Source organism: Uloborus diversus, chromosome 9 (assembly GCF_026930045.1).
Source record: "Uloborus diversus isolate 005 chromosome 9, Udiv.v.3.1, whole genome shotgun sequence".
In the NCBI taxonomy this organism is placed as follows: domain Eukaryota; kingdom Metazoa; phylum Arthropoda; class Arachnida; order Araneae; family Uloboridae; genus Uloborus; species Uloborus diversus.
Genome location: NC_072739.1, coordinates 113,056,068 through 113,079,776, shown reverse-complemented (window position 1 = coordinate 113,079,776; position 23,709 = coordinate 113,056,068). Strand labels below are relative to the sequence as shown.

The window sequence follows — 23,709 nt, the reverse complement described above, 5'->3', positions numbered from 1 at the left end:
TAGTCTGGAGCATGTCAAATTTGATGACCAATTTCTTTGATAAAAAAGCAATTAACCCCTGTCATACCAATACGAGTTATTTTCTAGCTTACTATATTGGTATTCGTAAATAGCGAAGATCAAACAAAAGCATCTGCCACAACTGCAGTCGCAGGTGGTCGCAGCTAAAATGTTGTTGTTTATTTACAGGAAGGATTAAACTATTGATATAGGTAAATTTTAGCCCACCGGAAGTCGCCGATAAAAGTATATTCCACAATACTTTTCATTATATTTTTAAGAAAATAATGTTTTTTTATTTCAGGTTGTTTTTAATTTTGATGAATTTTTAATTTTTAATTACGATGTAATATGCATCCTATAAGTGTGAAAAACCAATCAGAAATGACTTTTATTAAATTTTAGTCCTCCTTATTGAATGAATGAATTAAAACTGAAGTATAAGGCGTACGTCCGAAAAAAGTAAAAACATAATTGTTCAACAATCTCGGCTTATTTTTGTAAAAACGAATTTTTTTTTCAAAAAACTCTTATGAAGTAAATTACTACAACTCAAGGACTAAGTAATTACGGCATGAAATATTTTTTATCTTAAAACTTAAAAATAGCTATTTTTCCACCCTTGAACCACTGTGCGACGCAGTGTGACAAGCAAATGCGGAATTGACAAAAAGCGATGAACAAGCGCAAGCACATGGATATAAACTAAAAAATGGTAGCCCCCATTGTGAACAAATCGAGCAACCGTCCGCGCAACCGGCAGCAACCCTGTAGGCAACTTCCCTTCCGAAAAACCAGTTCCAGATAGCGTTGACGGTTCCTATTGCGGTTGCAATGTCCCGTAATTTCTCTCGTGTGATATCCCCTTAAGATATCCCAAGACGATTAATGCAAATTTAATAACATTTTAAATCGCAGTAAAGGATTACGGGTGCCTACGTTTTTTAAAAGTTTGTACTTCAATAGCAATATAGATAAGGTTTTAGACTATGTTCGAAAAAAAAAAATTAATTTGAATTTTGACATCTCGAATTCAAATTATGTTTCTCGCAATCACGAGCGTGTGTAGGCGTGTGTGTTTGTGTATGTGTGCAAGCATGAGTGTTTGGGTGTGTGTGTATAGGTGTGTGTGTGTGTAGGTGTGTGTGTGTGTAGGTGTGTGTGTGTGTAGGTGTGTGTGTATACGTGTGTGTGTAGGATATGGACGCAACCTGGAGACTGTTTTCGCTAGAGAAGCAGCATCGGGACGAGCCGGTCGACGGCGGTGCTGCAGAGGGAGGCCGGGGGGAAAATAAAATCATAGGAATTCAAAACAGTCAAATGAGAACAATAAGCAATGTGATTGCTCAAAAAAAAAAGATAAATCTTTTTAAACAAGTGAAGTTGAAATCATATTTTGGAAATTCCTCAAATTTGTATATGCTTAAACATTGTTTTTTCGTTTCTAAAAGAGTACTATTTTGTTCTTCATACTTATTGCCATTTTACTTTTATGGGTTAGGAAGAAGCTCTATTTTTAATCACATCAAAGCGGTGTGTTTTGAGTTATTTCAGTTACAGCAGAGAACGAATAAAAGTAGCAATTGTTTTTTATAATTATTACAGACCCAGGCAACGGCGGGTATTTTTGCTACGTAACAATTATCTGGCAACTAAATAAAGTTATGAAATAGAATCTGCCCCCCTACCCCCAGTTACCATCGAACAAAGATTTATTTTTCGCCAGGAACGGCCAAATACATGCAAACATTTTCTTTATAGCATCTTCTATTCGGAATTAAAATCATGTCTTATGAATATAGATTAACCAAACATTTTACGCAGTTTCATAAACTTGGCAAGTCTCTGGCGAATGTATGGTACTGTGGTCCTTTAGCGATTAATAATGGATTCGGATTTATTATTTTACATTTTAATGCAGCTTTTAATTGCAAAAATATAAAATGAAACTTAACAAAATGACATTTTAACAACTTATTTGATAGGAAGAGTTATGATAACGTGTTCGGGATGAGTGTTCAAAAATTTTGACGCTACAGCCATTACAAAAGTTGCATTAAAATGTCAAAATTCCCCCAAATTAATTTTGGTAAAAAGATCATTAAGTACTATGAGGTATTGAAGTTAAAATTAATCTGCCAAATTAGTGAAACAACACTCTTAAATAACATTAAAACTACTATTAAAATGTAAATTAATCCACCAAATTCATTTTTCATCCCCAGTCTTACCAGGCGACTATGTGCATTGGCGAATTATTTAAAATTTTTTATGAAACTTTTCATTTTCTTTTTCTTTTTTTGTGCATGTATTTTTAAGGGTTAATGATGCTAATTAGGATTTTGTAGAATTAATGTCCCTATTTTAATGGCGACAATGGAGAATATTGTTCTTTCTTTTTTCTTTTATTTTGTTTTTGTTTTTTTTATCCTATCGGATCTGTACTGATGAAGATTTTTGGAAATAATCATGACTGAGATCATCAGAGGGAAGAAGCTATACATTATACAATAACTTAGATAGCCGGTGTAGCGCTGGATATTATTTGATGGAGATCGGGATTATAAGGAAACTGTTTCACTTTATTTAAGAATAGTTGACCTCACTCGAATTGGATTGTTTGAGAATTAATTACCCAAACTAACTTCTTTAGAACTCCTGAACGTTTTCGTGATTCATTTTGTGTGATTTTTTGGATGTCTTCCCAGTTTCTCCGACATTTCATTTGCCCCCCCCCCCCTTCCCCCTGATTTTCAGTTTTAATCATACCTTTTGATACATTTAAAGGGGCAGGCAATTTGAAATGTCAGCGAAACTGGAGACAAACCATTTTTTGGTAACTATTTGACCTCTGCCTGTGTTGACCGTTAACTTGAATTGATTGAAAAAAACTACATCAACGTGAGCGAAGCCGCGGGTAAAAGCTTGTATATATATATATATATATATATATATATATATATATATATATATATATATATATATATATATATATATATATATATATATATATAAAGAAATGTTTAAAAAATGGTTTGTTTAATGTTAAAATGAAAGTTTGAGCAAACATCAATTTTTTATGTGTCATGTCTATCACTTTATTGTTATGTTTTTCATAGATTATTTTATAGTATCAATTATCTTTTTATTCCTTATATTAACTAAAACTTATTTTATCAAAATATTTTCTGTGTGCGGAAATTTCTTCAGGTTTTTTACTTTTTAAAGTGAAAAGAAGCTATTTTAAAGAATCTATTCTTTTGCTATTAATACAGAAAGAGAGACAGGGAGAGGTGAAAAGTCATTGATCCAGCAAAGAGGGACTCTAAGTACGGTAAACCGAGTCAGCAAAAAAGGTGCTTGCAAGTGTTCAAGATTTAACGCAATGAGAAGAAATGCATAGTTCATCTTGCAGTGTTTTGGACACACCTTCTCTGTTCAATATCACTTTTCAATAGTACTATGCAAATTCACTACCACAAGCAGAAAGTTGAATTTTCTTGCCTTCATTTTGAAATACAGTAAAACTTGTCTACAACGATACTGTTGGGACCTAAAAGAAACATTGTTATAGACAGGTGTTTGTTATAGACAGTTTGGACATTTTGCCCCTACATGTCGAGTGCATAAAATGTATCGAGTTTTATTTAAAAAAAATTAAACTAACTTAATAATTTAATAATAGGTAATTTAATCTTTTTGTAATATTAGCACTTCTGATTAATATGATTAAAACTTGATAATGTCTTTACATACTACAAAAAGATATAAACATCCCCACTAATGGCACCTTTCAGTCGCTTTCGTTTGGTATCCACTTTACTTTTTCTCACTACTATTTCTATTAAAAAAAAAGAGTACCAATAGTTGACAAATAAATTCCACATTTTTTATCTGAATTTACTTATATTGATCCACTATCCATTGGATGCCAGTATAGTTCAACTTTTCTCCCAATTGTCCTGAAATAATTTCTTATGAATGTACTCCCATCATTTTTTTAGTTTAAAAAAAAAAAAAAAGCGGTGATAATTAAATAAATTAGTTTTGTGCTTTAAAATAAGGGTATATATTATCGTTATAGACTGGTGCACCTGAAATGTGATTATCACTATAAGCAAGTTGAAAATACCTTAAGTAACTGAGAATTTTGTTTAAACCAAAGGGTATTATAGTTAGATTTATTGTTGCAGATAGTATTGTTATACACAAGTTTCACTGTATTGACTTTTTAGCCAATATTTCTAAATGTTGGCTAATAAGCCAGCATAAAAAAATCCTGAAAAAAAAAATGGAAAGGAAAATTTAAAAGATAAATCTAATGAGTAATTGTTTGAATTAAAGAATTACATTTATGGTTGAAGATTGATTTGTTTGAAAACTAATTTTAGGGTCTCTGTTTATAATGATGTAATAATAGTTTTAAAAAAAATTGTCCCTCTCTAATTCAAATCTAGTGGACACTTATAAGTATTTTTTTCACATGTAGAAAGAAGACTGTGATTTTGATGACACATCTAGTTCTGATTCTTCTGAGCAAAGTCAGCGTGGAAAACTTCTTTTTTTGAAAAAACAATTGGGGCAAGTTAAGCAGCAACTAGAAAAAAAAGATGAAGAGCTGAAGAAAATTACAGAAAGTTTTGAAACTCGAGTGTTTGATTTGGAAACCCAGCTGAATGAAAAAAATATTTTAATTTCCTCACTTGCTGACAAAAATATAGCTGATAAAGAGCAAGAAAATGTTGATAAATCTCCTAAAGTAAAGTATTTTGGTTTCTCTCACAGAATTTGTATTTATTTTTGTTTTGTGTGTTTGAAATGAAATTGTAGTGGAAACTGGAAGATTTTCACTTTTGTCTTTTTATACTTCACAAACGTGCTTGTGAGCATCATGTACAGAAAATTAATGCTTACAGAAATTCCTCACTCCATGTTTGACTCCCCAGCCAGAAATACTTTCTTGAGGGGGTTTCTTTTGATGAAAAATACCTGCGGAGGGATTTTTCTGATCAAAAATACCTTCTGGAGAGGGTTTTTGATGAAAAATACCTACTGAAGAGGGTTTTTTGGTGAAAAATACGTTCTGAAAGGGTTTTTTCTGATGAAAAATACATTCCGGAGGGGTTTTTTGATCAAAAATATCTTCTGAAGGGGGTTTTCTGTCAGAACAGCCCTTTCATTTGAAAAAACTACTGTATTAAAATTTGAATTTATGTTAAGACCTCTGGGGGGGGGGGGGGGTTAAGACTCAGGGGGTTGTTTTCACCCTCCCCCTTTGTTGTGCCACTGACTCCTGCAAAGTACCAATCTCCCGTTTTTTATCTCTTTTTGTGCTGCATCAAAATCTGTTTTAACTGTGATCAAATATTCTTTTGTCTTTGAAAATCTTTGTATGTTTTAATTCTTAAGGATGTTTTGTGCAAGTAAAGCATCAGTATAAGATTTTTTTTCACAGCTATCGTCCAAAAGTAATCAGTTCACATTTTACCTGTTTTTCAAAAAAAAAAAAAAAAATCTTAACAGAATTCTAACTGATTTACAATTTAACAGTATATTTGCAACTTCTGCTTGCATTGCTAAAAGGCAGACCTGTGATGCCATCTAGGGAAGGGTAATAATGATAAAAGTATTTTCACTGCATTAAAGTTTGTCAATTTTTAGAAATAAGATGCTACTACATAAGCTATTTTGCTTAAATATTTTTTTTATGAGCAACCTCAATGTGTTGCTTCAAAGTTTTGTGTTGATATCTTAATTGATTGATTTTTAGTTGTTTAAAATACCTTTTGCATAGGAATATTTTCTTATTTCCCATCTGACTATTGAAAATAAAGTATTTAATTATTCTTTAAGGATAGAGATAACTTCTTGCAATTTCATACGCCCATAAAGCTCATGGAAATATGAAAAATTATGCGTTAAGTCCTTATCTCAATTAGTTCATGAGTAGTTGAGTCTGGTATTTATGACTACATATCATGCAAATGTTAATTTAAAATGTTAAAAAGGAATTTGTTTTTTGAGAGTTTTATCCCTTGCTGTATGATATATGTTTTCCATAAGCTTAACTTTGGCCCAAAAAGACAAAAAAAGGAAAATGTTTTTAAAATTTGCAAAATGGAAAAAAAAAACCGAAGAAAATTCCCTCTTAGTCAACTGATTTTACACTTTTGTACTGAGTTATTAATTTTTAAAACATTAAATGATGAAATTATAAAATAAATTTTAATAATGCTCTTTTAATAACATTATGACTAACATTTCTAGAATCCAACTTTTTGAAGCTGTTAATTACTAACACTTCTGAATTTTTTCCGAAAGCTGGTAGTACGCATTATCACTATTCTGTGGGGAGTGATTAAAAGATTTTTGCTGCATCAATATTTGTGTGCTAAATGTACCATCATTAAAATATTCCCTTGAACTATTTTAAATTCTTTTGATTAGCCTATAGCTCAGTTTGAACGAAAATACTATTGTTAAAATAGATTGTTCATTGATGTATTGATCATTTGATTTACTCAACTACCAATGATATGGTGGTTAAAAAGTCTCGAAATTTTAATGAATGGAGACATGATTTTGGACTCTGCTAATTCATGTTAAATTTTTTTATACAGTGAAGCATTGTTTATACGTTTCTTTCTTATATGTTTTTATCAATCATACGTTTTTTAAATTGGTCCCTGCTGAGTCTAATACTCATTAACCTATACCTATTATACGTTTTTTTATTTGTACGCTTTTTTCATACAATCCCTTCAAAGCGTATAAAATGTGCTTCACTGTATTATATTCAGTAGCTCTTTCTTGTAACTGACAAGAAGATTTAATTAGAATAATTAGTAAAATGAATTGATTAATTCTACTGATGTATTGTTTAAATTTCAAAATAAAATGGATATTTGTTTTACTTTGCAGAGAGAGTCAAATGTTCAAGAAATGTATGCACAAATTGTGTATAAGGATTCAAAAATACTGGAACTTAATAATCAAATTTTAGAGCATGAAAAACAAATAATGGATTTGCAAGAGCATATTAAAGAAAAAGATGAAGTTTTGCAACAACGAAATCGAGCTGTTCAGGTACTTTAAACAATTCCTTATTTCATTTAAATTTTCAACTTTCTTTATTTAACACTAGCTGCATCACTTGGCTTTGCACGGTGAACCTTAAAAAAAAAAAAAAAAATTACGTCAAGTGACGCGTGTTCAACTATCACGCTTGTACTTGTACTTATGCACAATGTATGTAAAATATTTTTTAAAAAGCAGATTGCAGTACAGTAGAAGACCATTATAATGCACACCTTGGGACCTGAGCTTTTGCATTATACAGGTTTATGCATCATATAGCTCATTTTCAAAATTTTGAAACTGGTATTCAAAATATGTCTATATATTTGCTTTTCAAAAAAAGTTCTAACTGCAATGAACACTAAAGCACTAACTATGCAATATAAAAATAGGTTTTAATATCAAAAGAAAGTGAATTACCCTGCTAGCTTCATGGTTTGCGTAACAGCTGTATTTTCTAGTGCAATCTGGCATTCCCCCCTTCCTCCTGTGAATACTTGTTTTCACTAAAAGCTTCGAATTGGGATGGGAAGATGAAAAAGTATTTCAAAATTTAATTTGCCTTGGATGTTTGTAAGGTGGAATAAAGGTTTTTTTATTTAACGGCAAAAATTTATTGTTTACATCTGAAAAGTTGTGCAGTTATTAGTAGAGAATTTGCATTATATAGGTCGGCATTATAAAGGTATTCTACTGTAATAGGTCTAAATCCATATTCTTTAATATTTTCTCTTGTACTTCCTACTTCCTTACTTTTTTCTTGCATTCCTACATTAAAGGAAATTATTGATAAAAGTACATATTCTTTTCAAACTGTATTGAAATCATATTACTAATTGTACTTTTAGTGTAAAGGAAATTATAGGTCAAAACACTTAATATTTTCAAACTGTTGAAATCACATTACCAATTGTACTTTTTTTGTTTAAAGTAAATGGGAATATTTTGATTTATTTGAAAGGTTTTATTTTCTTTTATGAGTCTGTTATTGTTTTTTATGCTTTATTTCAATTCATACATTTTGTATAAACTTATTTCGTGCATTGTTTTCCATACCAGTTGATGGCTGAAGACCTAAGCAGGAAAGGTCAAACCGTTGTTAGTGAATTAGATGAAACCCGTGATCAGATGAAAATAATGCAAGAAAATTTTGCTTCAACAGAGCTGGAATGGAGAAATGAATTAGAAAAGCAAAAGTCACGCATAGTAGAACTGGAAAAGGAAATGTTAGAACAAAATAAGAAACTAAAAAATACTGAATTATCAGCCAAAAACTTGGAATCTGCTCGATATGAACTCAGTGTAAAAAATGCTGAGCTTCAAAAGAAAATAGTTGTTGTTCAAGAGAGTGCAGCAAAGCAGTGCGAAATGTACAACAAAGAAATAGAAGGTTTGTATCTTTACAGTACTTGAACTTTAGTTACGAAAGTTCACAAAAATATTTTTTTGCAATGCAGGTAAGTCTTTGCATTAAATCTTTTGATATTTTATTTGCAAAGTATATTGATACAAAAATATTTATTACTAATAAGGAAAAAAACCCTTTTTTTTGTTTATTTTTTAAAGGACATTTTTGATTAATTCCTTTCATATTTAGTTGACTAAATTTCCTTTACGTCATCATCAGAGGTGGATCCAGAATTTTTTTTAAGGGGGTTCAAGTTTCAATGGCCAGCGTTATAAATCCAACATAAAATATTATCAGTTAAGCAGGGGTGCCCCCTCCCCTACAAACAAGGAGACGAGGCACACCTTCTCATATGTTTCAGAGTCAATTCCCCCAAATGAGGTTAAATTTCTTATCCTTTCAAATTACCCCCCCCCCCCCCTTCCTTCACTAAATTTTGTGAAACTTGGGCCATGTATCATATTCCCTCAGATTTTCAGTTAAAGTAATATTTCTTTAGTTAAACAAGCTGGACACATTGTCGTAAACTTTTAATATATTTCTTTTGAAATTGAACAAAAATCTCAAAAGACCAATAGCCCAGTAACCAAACTCAGTCAATCCTTCGAAAAATGACATGCTGAGAAGAAATACCTTGTAGATAGAACCAAGCAAAAAACGTTTAACATTGATTTCATGTACTATTTTTTCGGATCAAAAAATTGATGTTCATGACAAAATTCATGCCACAGAGGGGTCAGCTGACCCTTTGACCCTCCCCTGAATCCGCCCCTGGTCATCTTCAAAAATTTCAACTTAAATATTGTAACGAAAAAAATAAGAATAGTAAGAAAATGCATTATTTTCTGAATAAAGGATTAAAAGAGTCGAGGCAAACTCAACTTTCTGAGAATTTTTTGTGTTTATGTCTGACCTTGGGTGCGTTCATTTGTACTTTTGGAGAGAAAAGGAAATTCTTATATTGATACAAGACCTTTGCAGTATGTTAGTAGTACTGGTAAAGTAAAACTGGCTTTTTCGCTTCCCAGCGCTTTAATAAATTAAATTGTTTAATTCTTTATTCATCATAGTTCAAGTTATTAAATACAAACTTTACTCATAATGTTCATTTATCAGCATTGTAACATCTTTAAAAGTGAATTCCATTTGTTTATCAATTTTCATTTTAGGAGAGTTGGAGAATTTGAAAAAAAGTCTTGAAGCAGAGAAGAAACATTCTGCTGATCTTCAAGTGTCTTTAGATGAATTCAATACTCAGTCAGAAAATAAAGTATTAAAGGCCAGGGTTAAGGAAAGAACTAAGTTCAAAGCTTTAGAAAGAGAACTCAATGCTTTGAAAAAGGTATAATTCTATTTACATCTTTCTATTTTTATGTAGCTTTCTTCATTTATAATGTGATCTCATTTCAAATTAGCGTGAAAACAATTCAGAAGGTTGCCACTATTTTTTTTTCGACTGTGACTAAATCAAATTTTGTTTTTATTTTGGGTTAAAAATTTTCACTTTTAATTATTATTTGACAATTTATCGTCTTTCTTTTGAATTTTAGGTGTTGCATTTCATTTATTCGGGATTTTTTTTCCCTCTTATTGAAGCCTGATTGTTGAACATGCATCCCTTGACATAACTTTTATTTTAGAGGTAGGTCGTCCAAAGCCAAAGCCGGGCAATGCAGCTAGTGACATAATACATGTGTCCAACAAAGTGATTTATGCAAAGCAAAGTTGTATATTATTCTTGTCTAAATCTTAATAACCGCGTTCATAACGCACTTTTCAACCCGGTAAATCCCCGCTCTGGCTCCACAAAAAAAGATTGAAAAATTCCCTGTTTCCATGTAAAAAGAGGTTCTCCCATTGTATCAGAGAAAGCGGTTTTTAACCAGCATCCTTAGCGGCTAGTAGACGAACTTGTTTCACGCAATGCATTCTGGGTAAAAACACCGGTTTCACTCCAGAAGCTAGCAGGAGTAGAAAGATTCCACATAAACCCTGCTAATAACCGGATTGCTGTGAAAAGCTGGTTTTTTCCGGGGTCAAAAGTGTCCATGGAAACGGCCCTATTGACTATTGTTAGGGAACTGAAGGTATATTTATTCATGAATTCATAGAGCCTGGTCTATCATTGTAATGGATATTTTTGCAACAAAGATTTATTGTATAATCTATTAATTTTGTTCCTCTATTTTTTTTCTTTTTGCAGAGTAATGAAGAAAAACCGAAAGAAATCCTTGAGCTGCAGCAGCATATTGCTGAATTGGAGGAAGATAAGGGATCGCTTCAGCTGAAGATAATGGATTATGAAGAACAGATCATTCTTTTAGGTATGCTTAATTTTCTTTATTCATTGTCATTCATAGTAATTATTTTTTATTTTCTGAAATAACTAAAATGTGTTATGAAACTTTTTAAAGCACATTTTATTGTTCAGTTTAAGTGACAAAACCTACAATTTATAGGGCTGTAATAGCATTTATTTTCATGAGCCATAATTTTCGCGAAGATGAAGATATCAGTGATTTAACAAGCTGAAAATTTCACAAATTTGTACAGACAGAAGTTAAGGTTTATTATATCTATAAAGGTATAAAGTTGTAACATTTCGCAAGACTCAGATTTTTACGTCAAAATTTTCGTTAGAATCCTGAAAACTAAAGCCTCGCAAAAATAGGTGCTTTTACAGTATTGTAAACGTTTTACTGAAAACTTCTCATTGTTAAGTCCTTTAATATTTTTAAAACCATTTAAAAATAATCCTTAATTTAAAAAAAATACCTAAGAAAACAATTGATGCTGAATATATTTTACAAATAAATACTGTAATTGTATGCTCTATTTTGCATTTCTTTATTTATTTGCAGATAAAATAAAGGATGACAATGAAAAACTAAGTTCTGATCTTAAGGAAGCTTTGAACAAAGTAGAGCAATATACAAAACAAATAACTGAGTTAGAAGCTGATAATGATGCTTGGAAAAAGAAATTCCAGTCATTAGAAGAAAATACGAACCTTGTAAGCAATTATAGATTTTTATTTATTTTTTTGACTATTGTACCAACAGAAAGATTGTATTATTCAATTAAAAAAACTTTTCTCTCTTTTTTATAACATTATTCTGCTCAGAATATGTTTAAACTTTTATTACTACTTTTAGTTTCAACAAATCATGTTTTACAAATATCCTTTTCAAAATAAATATTTATAATTTTGTCAGATCTATTGGAGTGATTTTTAAAAATTATTTTACTTAATACAATTGGTAGTGCATATTTAATGAAATTTAAAATTTTCATACAACCAAAAGTACTATAACTGTCCTGCGTTCACAACAAAATGGCACTACGCCACCCCTTCTCTAATGATGCAGAGTTCAGTTTAGCAATGGGATGTTTAGTGAACACATTCTTATGCTTGTTAATGATACAACCTTAACTTTGGTGCACTGTTAAATGTGCAAAAATCCTTAGTGTCCTCTACATCACTTGCTTAACTTGTCTGCTGTTACTTTTATTCTTAACATTTAAAAACTTTTGCTTTTATGGCAAAAACTCACCTTCTTCCAAAAACAGCGAATACCATAAGATGAGAGCTTGTTCAAGTTCATTCTCCTGTGAAACAAACAATTGTCTATCAACTGTATTAAGAAGTTGAAAAATTTTTGAGGGAAAAAAATATTTTAATTGCATATTTCACATGATTTCAAAATTACTTAACCATTGATGTTTAATATGTTAATGTTTTTCGAACAATTTCTAATCCTACTGATTTAAACGAGAAATGTTTTCTGATTTTCTGATATTTCTTGTTGAATTCTTGTAGAATCAAGCATTGAATTCTGCCATTTCATATAATTTCATGTGGACTTTTCACAAAATATTTGTCTATAGTAAAGGATACACTTCTGTTTGAGAATTTTAAAATATTTTTATGATATTTAGGACAATTATGTAAGAGTTTTTATTTTTTTACAAGGGGAGCAAGCAAAAATCAGATGGGTGGGTGGGTGGGGTGCAGGGGGGGGGGGGGTTAAGAGGCACATTTTGAAAAAAAAAAATAGTCCTACTACTTAACAGATTGCATAGTACTGTATTACCCCACATTAGCTGACATACCGAAAAAAAGCGAGGTTGACCAGCACACCGGATAATTCAAGGTTTATTTTACAACAAAACAAAAGTAAATTTTCCCATTAAGGTCCATTCAAAAAGCAATGCATTTTTGGGGGCCTCCTCCTTTTCAACCACAGAAGTATCTAAAACATTTATCATTTTCATTTTTGAGTCCCCTTCAGTTCCCCTGTGGTCACATTTGGGGTCTTTGCAATTTCAATATACACAACATGGTAAATCCACCACTGGTCTGCTTGCTAACTTACAGGGCCGATCCTAGGGTGTTGGCCACTCATGTGCAAAGACCTAATGTGCCTCCCTCTGGAGAATTTCGCATATTTTAACTGTAATACTTAACAGCCTCATTCATTTTCTTTCAAATTTTTGTATCAAGTTCCAATTGAAAAAAAAAGGATGAATGTATAAAAAGTTAGAAAAGTTTTATTGTGAGAAACTCCTTATGTGCAATTTATTGCTTTGAAGAAAGGATGCTAAAAATTACAAGTCGTAAAAACGCATTTTAGTCTGTCTTCGGTGGCATCAGAGGAAGGACCGAAGCGAGAGGATCTCCACCAGAAACGGAGAGTCGTTCAAGCCTTCCACAGATAAACTTTCAAATTACCTTCAAAAATAACTATTCTGGGAACTTTTTGGAAAGTTTACGGACCAATAATGTTGAAGTTCCCTCCTGAAATTCTTTTCCCCTTAATTTTTTAAAAACCCTGATTGTTTAATTTTTGTATAAGATTGGGGCAAAGCATTTGTGGCTGTCATCCTCAGCCCCCCTTTTAGAAGGTACACCTTACTGTTTCAGGAGAGGACAACTGTCCTCTCCTCATCGCCCCTCCTGTGTATCCATGCCTGATTGCAGGCTCGTTTCACAAATTTTGAAATTGAATTAAGGATATGTGTAAAGCGCATGCATTAATGTACAATAGACCAACTCACTGTGCACTAGCATTCTGTTTTTCTTAAACTGTGCTATGCTGTTGGGAAATAGGGGCTTACTTTAATTTTTTAATAAGATTTAAAATTCAGCTTAAAAAGTCTATTTGATTTATTTGAAGTTTTGTTGTGAGAAATTTTGCTTGATCAAGAGAACTTTATGCGGCCTACAGCCACCCCTTGCTTTGGTCGCCCATGTGCGCTGCACATGCTGCACATCTGCTAATATTAGACATCTCAGATTATCTTTATACTTTGGATTGGTAGACTAGTAACTATGTTTAAAGGTATCTAATGCTGTATTTACTTATGTTCATCAATTTTTTGTGTTTATGGTTCTTTCACTTGGTTTTTTTTACTGTAATGATTTCTTTTAGCTTCAAGAACATCTCAGCAGATTATCTGAAGAAAAACACAATCTAGAACGAAAAGTAATGGAGAAGAAGCAGCTTGAAAGAGATTATGTTAGTAAATTTTTATAATCATTATTGTTTCTGCATTTTTGTATTTATGACTAGCTAATCAAAAAGAAATTTTGAATAGCACGTCCATTACAAAAACAATGAAATCTATATAAATAAATCAGAGAATATATGTGTGTGTGTGTGTGTGTATGTTCCCAATACAAATCCACAGTTTTCATCGGATTTGGACCAAATTTGGCAGGTAGGTACTTGGGCACCTGAGAAGGAACGTAGGGGGGTTTTCAAATGCCAAAAAAGAACCTAACTGTTCAAATGTTAATTTTATTACCAGAAAATGGCTTTTTCTACTCGAAATAATTATCTGATTTCTTTGATTCCGGTTACTGAAAAACACCCATAGAGTTCATTCACTTTATTTGAATTTCAAAAAAAAAAAAAAAAAAAAGATGTAAAGGGAAAACTATCATTTGTGCCGTCTCATTTTAAATTAGCGTTCAGAAGGTTGCCATTTTTTTCCCTCTGTCGTGACTAAATAAAATTTTGTTTTGTTTTGAAGCAAAAATTTCCCCTTTTGATTATTATTTGGCGATTTATCTTCTTTCTTTTTTCGTTTGGATTTTAGGTGTTGCATTTAATTTATTCGGGAATTTTTGATTTGCCGTTTTCTTTCTTAAAGAATGATTATTTTGACTGGAAATTCACAATAATTTTTTTCTCTAATTGAAGCCAGATTGTTGTACATGCGTCACTTGACAGAACTTTTATTTTCGAGGTAAACCGTGCAAAGCCGGGCAATGCAGCTAGTAAATAAATAAATAAAAATAAATAAATAAATAAAAATCACTACAAAAAAAAAACATTGGGAAAGTAACAAAAGCAATAATCTCATAACACCCACTTATAAAACAAGTTATAATTGTTCATTCATTATCTAGTAATATGACAGCTTCAATACAGCTTTTGTGAGAAATTTACTATGGCATTTTGTTAGATGAAAATAGAGAAATATATATATTTTTTTCATTAATTCAATAAGAACATGTTTTCTTTTGACTGAACCCTGCTTATTATGTTCTGAAGTAAAATAAGTACTTAAAGAAGTGTATATAACTTAATTTTGTGTGATTATAAAAGTAAAAAAATTTCATTTTTGAAAACTAAAGCGCTTTCTCTTTTTCTCTTTTTTTTTTTTGTTTAGTCAAATTCATATGTTTTCATATGGATCTTCTTGATCATCTGCTTTCTGATGAATTTTAGCTTTATTTCATTGTGCTTATCTACACTTAAGCAATTTTGTTGACTTAGTTTGTTTTTAATTTTTTGGAGAATAATAATGCTAGTTGACAATATCTCTTTTACATGTTATAGTCCTTTTTGATGATGTGGCTCCGAAATTTCATTTTTTTGATTTAACCTAACATACCTTGTGTTTCTAATTTATTTCATACTTAATGTTTTTCCAGGCTATTCTGAAATCGTCTCATAGTGAATTTGAGAATATGTATAATGAAACAGTGATGACACTGAATGAACTAAGAGATATTAAAGTTTCTTTTGAATTGAAGAACATTGAATTGGAAGAAATGAGAGAAAGTAAGAAAACAAAAGAGCCAAGTATTGTATTTAAGTTGCCGTTACTTAATTGTTGTTCTTTGATAAAAAGTTCTCTAAAATTTCAAATGAGCGTTTAATATTACTTTTTAAATATTATTTAATGTCAAGGATTTTTAAAAACGGTTATTGAATTTTTTCTGATTCATTTACAATGTACTGTTTTAAAATTTTAATTCTTAAAATATTTGATTTTGGATAAAAATAGACCGACACTTATAGACACATATTTACTAGAATATTATTTCTTTTAACAAAATAAAATATTTTTCAGCTTCACAAAAAAAAAGTATATATATATTTTTTCAATGAAAAATAATAAGCGCGTATGGAACTTAAAAGACTTAGTTGTGTTAATTTAACCTTGTTACTTATTTTTAATATAAAAGTTATTTTTTAGCTATCAATCACATTGCTCGTTTACACCATCAATTGTAATTAAAAAATAACGTATGTTAGGTTCGAGTAAATATGTTATAATCAATAAGAACTGGGCATGTTTTTCTTGTAAATGCTTTATATTATGTACTCTTACATAAGAAATGAAACTTAAAAATCCTTTTAAGTGTAATTCAGTGATTACATATTTATGGGTAGTACAATAAACATTATATTTTTTATGGTTAGAAAAACAAATGTCAACACAATCAAATTGATGAATTCAAGCGATGTATGCAGAATAAACTTTGCTATGCATAAACTGAAATTAATTTATTATTATGTAAGTAAATATAAACAACAACTTTAAAAAATGCTTTTAATTTGGCTTCCAATCCAATTTTTCTTTCAAATCTTTTAAAATTAAAACCAAAACATTTTGTAGCTCATCTTAATATAATTTTCAAGAATGTATTTTTGATACCTCTGTGTATATATTTGTCTTAGCATCGCATACTTCAAATTCCTTTTTCTCAATGATGTTTTTTTGCAGACTCAATTTAATGGGTCTCTAGAATGCCCCCCTCGGGGGGGGGGGGATTTTACAAATTAAAAATTTAACTTTTATTCAAGGTATACCCTTCTTCTAGGACAGGAAGGAATAAATATAAACGGAGATCATGTGTAACATATGCCCTTCTTCCACTGTGACCTATGCCCTTCTTCTAGATACCTATTAAATTTCCAAACGAACTTTTCTGATATGTTCTCTTTTTTTTTTAGGTTATTCAAAAGATAACACATTGTTTAGCTTTCTGGTTTAATCAGCAGTAAACATTCATGTTACATTAAGGCTGTTATCAGAGAAAATGAGAATTTTTTTCTCTGTAGTTAATATTTCCAGGAGTGTAACCATAGCGCCGTATACTCTCGAACATTTTTTAGACATATAGCATATACTCTCAAGCTTCAAATATTTTCATTCATTATTCAGATTTTATCATTGCATTTTTAAATTTTCCTAAAGCAATGAAATGATTTAGCTATGTACTGGTTACAATTTTTACCAAGGGCTGCACATAAAGAGTAGTTATTAATCATTACAGTGGTAGTTACTTAAGGTTAATTTTTAAAATGTAAAAAAATATGAAGCTCTAATTTTGCCAGTTTTTTTCTTCTCCCTGGAAAACCCAGATCTTTATCACCCTTTGGTTTTCCTCAAGATTTTCTGGACATATTATATATATGATCGCATACACATATCATGCATAATGGATTACTGGGAGTATAACCCTCAGAAAAATTGATGGGAACATCACTGGATATTTCTCAAAAAAGCTGAGCAGTTTTTTAAAAAATGTAAAAAAATAATAATAATGCCTTCCTTATTCGATTGTTAAAAGTAAAAAATTACTGCGTATACATCATTTAGGGCTACAAAGAACCTGTGTGTCGATACAAAAGAGAAAAAAAACAGCTTAAAATACTAAGCAGCGGTCATTTGTTTGAAAATATTTGGTACCTTTTGCTTAGCAGCTTCAGGACATCAAAACCTTTTGGGCCATTCCACCCTCACATGCGGGACAATCCGACTCGATAATTTCACCAACATTTTGTTATAGATCTTAGCATTTTAATTAAGCAGGAGTAAGCATATTTTTTATCTTTACATTTAATACAAAAATACTCCTGACACAGTATCATTTTTAATAAATAAGTATGTTACTTAAAATTTAATTCATTTGTATGCGTCACATGCGGGACATCCAAAGTCAACCTCTTGTAGTTTGCTGTTGCATTGCTGAATATTTTTGCTCTTTTAAGTTGTAGGTTTTGACAGCTAAGGTTCAAACCTAAAGGAAACATATCTCATTTCTTGAGAAATAATAATTTAAACTGTTGAAAAAAAAAATTATGTATATGGTCTAATAATGGTTTTACTAAAAATGGTCTTTTTGTCCTGCACATGACGATTACTATATTTCATAAAAAAGATAATTTTAAAAGGTAATAACGGGACTTTTTGCTTAAGAAGTCACTCATTCATTGCTGTCTTCTTAAGTAACAATTTTCTTTTCATTACCCTTTTAACCTATTATTTTAATGAAATGTATGAAGCGTCACGTGCGGAACAAAATTACTCTTTCCCGTGGAATGTCCCTTTTGTGCATAGAAAAATACATTCTTTGCAACTGTGAAACATGTGTTTGAAGTAATTTAAAAACTTTGATCACTAATAATGTTGGTTTTTATCTTTTATAAATATTAATAATTTTGCATTTCTTGCAGTAATATATGTACAGTAAATTCGGAATTATCCAGTGAATAGAGTGACATGCTAACCGCAAATAAGCAAATTCACGAATAACCCGAAAAATGGGTAAAAGACGTTTCTAGTGTATGTAACAGTTTAACAAGATCAATAACACTCACATACATTGAAACTTAAACTATAACTAAAATGATAACAAAACGATACAGAGAAACCAAAAATTGAATGCTTGTTATTGCAAACGAATTATACATACAACCTTGAAAATGCCGCAAGCACATTGGGGAGGGGAATTTTTTCGCATATGGACTGGTTTGGTCAGTCCTTTGCGAGTGTAAGTAGTATAGATCTAAAAACAGAATTTTCGAAAAATACTAAGCACTTTTCATAATGCACTCAAAAGGACAAAATAACTTTTCTACGTTAGAAAGGACAAGATTTAAGTATTCCTGTAGTTTTCAATTATTCCAAGAAAATGATTCCACAAACAAGGAAAAGTGCTGTTTAAGTTAGGCAAAGAATTTCTTATCATTATCTAAGTTTCTGTCATAAATTTGAGTGTTGAAACATGTATATTTTTCTGGGAAAGTTTGGTTTGAAATGACTTGAGTTGCACTTTTCCTCAGTTGTGGAGTCATTTTCCTTTCTGACCCAGAAAAGTTTTGTTCTTTTGAGTAAATTATAAAAAGTGCTTAGTATTTTTTAAAAAATCTGTTTTATTCTTTGTAATGTAAATGTATTTCAGAAATAGAATAATGTTACCATCACAAAATTTCCCCTTTCTTTCGTATAAATGTTTCATATTAAAAGGGAAAAAACTATAAATGTGTCTAAAACTTTAAGCATTTGATAAAAAAAATTCTTGTTCCCCTTTAGGATTTGTGTTCTAATTTAATTAGAACCATTTAAATATTAAAGGCTTGCAAAACTGATTCATATTTCACAACATACAAGTCACTTGTCATAAAGTTCCTAATATGTCTCTTTACTTAGCCCCGTTTTTGATTATTGGCATACATGAGGATAAAAATCCTAAGAAAGCAATGATAGTGGATACATTTCATGCTTGCTCCAGAGAAGCCTTGATTCAAAATTTTTTTGAGCAATCACGATTGCTTATTGTTTTCACTTGACTGTTTTTTGCGTTCCTTTGATTTTTCCCACCGCCACCCTCCGCACCATCACCGTCGACGGGCTCCTCACGATGCTGCACCTCTAGCGAAAGCTGTTTCCCCTGGTTGCATCCATGTCCTACACACACGCGCATACATACACAACTATACACACGCACGCACACACACACACAAACACATACACACATGTACACCTACACACACACATACACAAACACATACACTCACCCATACATACAGACACCCACACACACACACACACAAAAACATACACACACACATACACACAACTACCCACACATTCATGCCTGCACACAGACACAAACACACATGCCTACACACACATACACATAACCCGTACACATAAACACATACCCCCACACACAAACACACATGCCTACATACACACACTCGTGATTGCGAAAAACATAATTTGAGATCAAGATGTCAAAATTCAAATTAATTTTTTTTAATTATGATTACTATTAATATTGCTGTTGTAAGGCAACAAAATTTGTAACAATGGGTTTTATATAAAAACATTTAATATGGAAATTACTTGAAATTTGCTGTTTTCCATCCTAACTGAAATATCAATTTTATTTTAGAATTGAATTTTTTAGCGTTAAGTTGTACCTTAAGATTAAGCAAATCATTTAGTGAAATTTTGAAGTCTCTAAGTGGTCTAGTTGCTGAGATGTAAGCAAAAGCAGGCCTCAGATTTTTCCGTGACAATCAGGCCAAGCATAATAAAAGTGCTTAAAAATCAGTTCAGTAGATCTAAAGCAGTTAGTAGTGTAGATCTAAAAATCTGGTTTCAACTGCTCAGGCTTTGGTCACCATGGAAGATTTGACATCATTGACAGGGAGGGAGAAAAAGAAATAGGAAAATCTAAAAATAGATTTTGCACTTTAGTTAAAATGCATGCAAGTAGCTACATTCAGTGAATCATTGCTGAAAAAAAAAATCAGTTAAAATTATAAAAGAAACGTTGTTTTAGTTGTGAAAGGCTGCAGATAAACCACATGCAGATAATCCCAAGTTCACTGTATTATTATTATTTAAATTTTATTTTATTGAAGTAATCTGTATCTTCTATATTTTCTGAATTCAAGAACTTATCATCTGCATTTGTTAGTTAAAGTTTTACTTGAGGATTTCATTTTTCTAGGTGATGAAAAAATTAGAAGAGAGCTAGAGCTTCAAATTCATCAACTGCAAGACATGCTCAACAATGAAAGTAAACCTGACATTCAGATGCAAAAAGAATATTTAGAACTGAAAGACCTGTTACAAACTGTGACTCAGAGTTTAAGTTTTTCTGAAAACCAAATAAAACAGCTCAGTGAAGAGGTAGAAGTTTTAAAAAGTGAGCTTAATAAGAAAGAGCTTGAAGTAAATAGTTGTGTCAAAGAACTTGAAGAAAAGAATAATTTACTTTTATCTAAAGAAGAAATAGTGGGTAACCTGATGTCCGAAGTAGAAAAACTGGCAGATAATGTAAAATCTCAGACTCAACACTTATCGGAATTAAACGAAATAATTGTCTTGAGAGATACTGAAATTTCTAATCTCAAATCTGAGTTACAAGAAAAAACTTCTTCAGAATTGCTGTTAGGGGAACAAATTAATCAGTTTGAGGAAAGAATTCAACATTTTAAGTCTTCAAATTCTGAAATGGAAAACTCTTTTCAAGAATTCAACTCTCAGATTATTGCATTGCAGCAAAGTATTTCTAGAAAAGATTTATATATATCTGAGCTTGAATCTTCATTACAAAGTAGAACTGTTGATTTAGATGCTCTTAATCAACAGCTTGATGACTTGCATAGAACTGCTTTGGATTTTGATCGTTTAAAAGTAGAACAAGAAAAAGTTGTCAATCAGTTGAAGCTTCAGAAACAACATAATGAAGAGCTTCAACACCAAATTTTAGAAAAAGACAATTTTGTTACAAAACTTCAGTCTGAGTTAGAAGATAAATCTTCTTCTGTGTCTTCCTTGACTCTGACTACTCAAAAGCAGTCAGAAAAGTTGGAACAGTTATTGAAGCATCAAGAGGGTCTCACTGAGGAATTGTTATCATTGAAAGCTAAGTCTGTAGAACTGACTGACATGAATTCTGAGAAAGATGATTACATCTTAAAGCTGCAATCAGAATTGCAAGGTAAAATTGCTACTGAGATTTCTTTAACGCAAACTGTCCAGCAACAGCTGGACAACCTGACACAGTCTCTGAAGCAACAGGAAAGTTTAAGTAACGAGTTGGAGCGATTGAAAAATGATCAGATTGCTGAAACTGAAAAAGTAAAATCTAAGATGGTTTCATTACTTGAACAAATTGAAGATTTAGAAAGTGAACTGTCTCGCATTCAAGTTGACTTAGATTCTAAAGAAAAAGATTTGATAGCAGCTAGAAGTGAAATAGCTCAACTACAAAACGAAAAAACTGACCTATCTAGAACTTTCAAAGAAACTGAAGATCTATTGAGAAAGAAATCTGATTTGGCAGATAAATGGGAGCTCGAATATAAAAACAGCCAAGATGAAGTGGACATAGTTAAAAAAGAGAATGACCAATTAAAATGTGATTTAAGTGAAAGGGTTGTTGAGCTATCATCATTGAATCAGACTATTTCTGAAACTAAAAAATGTTTAGTGGAAAAAAGTGATGAAGTGGCAAATCTGACTGCAGAGTTTGAAATTATAAAAACTGATGCTCTTAACAAAGAAAAAACCATCAAGAAACTTGAAGAACAAAATGTTATTCTAAAACAAGAAGTAAAGCATTCTAATTTGTCTTTATCAGAAAAAGAAGAAATTTACAAAAAGAATATGGAAGAAAAGCTGAAATTCGAAGCAAATTTCCTTCAATTAACTGAAGAATGCGAGTTGAAAGATCTGACTTTGAAATCCAAATTGGAAGAGTGTGAACTGCTGAATTCAAAAATTGATGTGTTGACAAAATCCATTGAAGTAAGTGAAAATTCTGCACAAAACCTTTCAGTTGAATTGGAACACAGTCAGAAAGAATTTTTAAAGTTAAAAACACTTTCAGAAGAACAGCTGTTGGATATTCAGAAAAAGGAAACAGAAATGCTTGAAATGCAAAAGGTTATTCATGAATTAGAAAACGAAATTATTGTGCAAAAGGAGAAGTTAAATAATTATGTGTCAACTCATGAAAAGCAATTAACTTATTCTAACGAACTTTCAAATAAACTGTGCTTGGTTGAAAGTGATTTAAAGCAGCGTGATTTGGAAAAAGAGCAATTAGAGCAAGAATATATTTGTTTACAAAAAACTTTTGATGATGAGACAAATATGAAGAAAGAACTTGAATGCCAAATACTGAATTATAAAGTCGAAATTGAAAAAATATCAGAGGAAAGAAATCACTTAGAACAGAAAAATGCAATGTATTCTGATCAAATATCATCTTTCATTGCTGAAATTGAAAAATATAAACAGCAAGAGGCTGATTCTAATAATAGCATTTTATGTTTGAATAAATTAAATGCCGAACTTACTGAAAAGTGCAATACTTTCGAGTTGGCTGCCAAAGAATTTGAAAATCAGTGTAAAGGACTTATGGAACAAATTAATGTCTTGAACCAGAAGTGCCACCAATATGAAAAATCAATATTAGAAGAAAATGAGAAAGCTTTGCAAGAACTGCAAGTGTATAAAACCCTTTCAGACGAGCAGTCGTTGACTATTCAGAAAAAGGAAGAAGATATGGTTGAAAAGCAAAATCTTGTTCATCAATTAGAAAAAGAAATTATTGTGCAAAAGGAAAAGTTAAATAACTATGTATTAACTAGTGAGGAAAATATTAAAAAATTACAAAGTGAATTAGAAGTTTGCAAAAATATTTCTGTGAAAGAAAAATCAGAAATTGAAATTCTGTATCAAAATTTGTTTTCAGAAAAGAATATGCTTTTTGCTTCTGTTAAGGAGCTGGAGACAAAATTGAGCAATTGCGTAGAAGAAAATGAAAAATTAAAATGCAACAATATTCAGTTGCAAGATGTAATAAAAGAGAAAAGTGAGTTAATTGACAAAACAGAAAGTACATTACTTGACCTAAAAAGGGCATTAGGAGAAAGAGAGACAGAATGTAAAAGTATACAGAATTTCAAGGAGGATTATTATTTATTTTTAAAGCATTTGTCTGAGTCTTTACAGTTACATACAGATATGACTTGCTTGGATAATGCAGAGTCAAGCACAGACTTTTTCGCTCATTCTAAATTAGTTTCTGATGAAATCCGTCAGCAAATAATTTCAGTAGGTGAAAAACTTCAAACAACACTGAATGCAGTTTCTGATTATAAATTAATAGAACG

The 23,709-nt window shown here is 31.0% G+C and overlaps 1 protein-coding gene across 1 annotated transcript in view; it reads left to right on the top strand.

The window, feature by feature from the left end:
- Positions 1-23,709, top strand: part of LOC129230445 (repetitive organellar protein-like) — a 56,969-nt gene that overhangs the window by 14,955 nt on the left and 18,305 nt on the right. The window contains exons 5-14 of the mRNA XM_054864843.1: positions 4,490-4,759; positions 6,922-7,086; positions 8,137-8,467; positions 9,655-9,827; positions 10,689-10,809; positions 11,347-11,498; positions 13,918-14,004; positions 15,429-15,558; positions 20,532-23,183; positions 23,289-23,408. Of these exons, the coding sequence (XP_054720818.1) occupies positions 4,490-4,759; positions 6,922-7,086; positions 8,137-8,467; positions 9,655-9,827; positions 10,689-10,809; positions 11,347-11,498; positions 13,918-14,004; positions 15,429-15,558; positions 20,532-23,183; positions 23,289-23,408 (4,201 nt within the window). The remainder of the gene's footprint in view (positions 1-4,489; positions 4,760-6,921; positions 7,087-8,136; positions 8,468-9,654; positions 9,828-10,688; positions 10,810-11,346; positions 11,499-13,917; positions 14,005-15,428; positions 15,559-20,531; positions 23,184-23,288; positions 23,409-23,709) is intronic.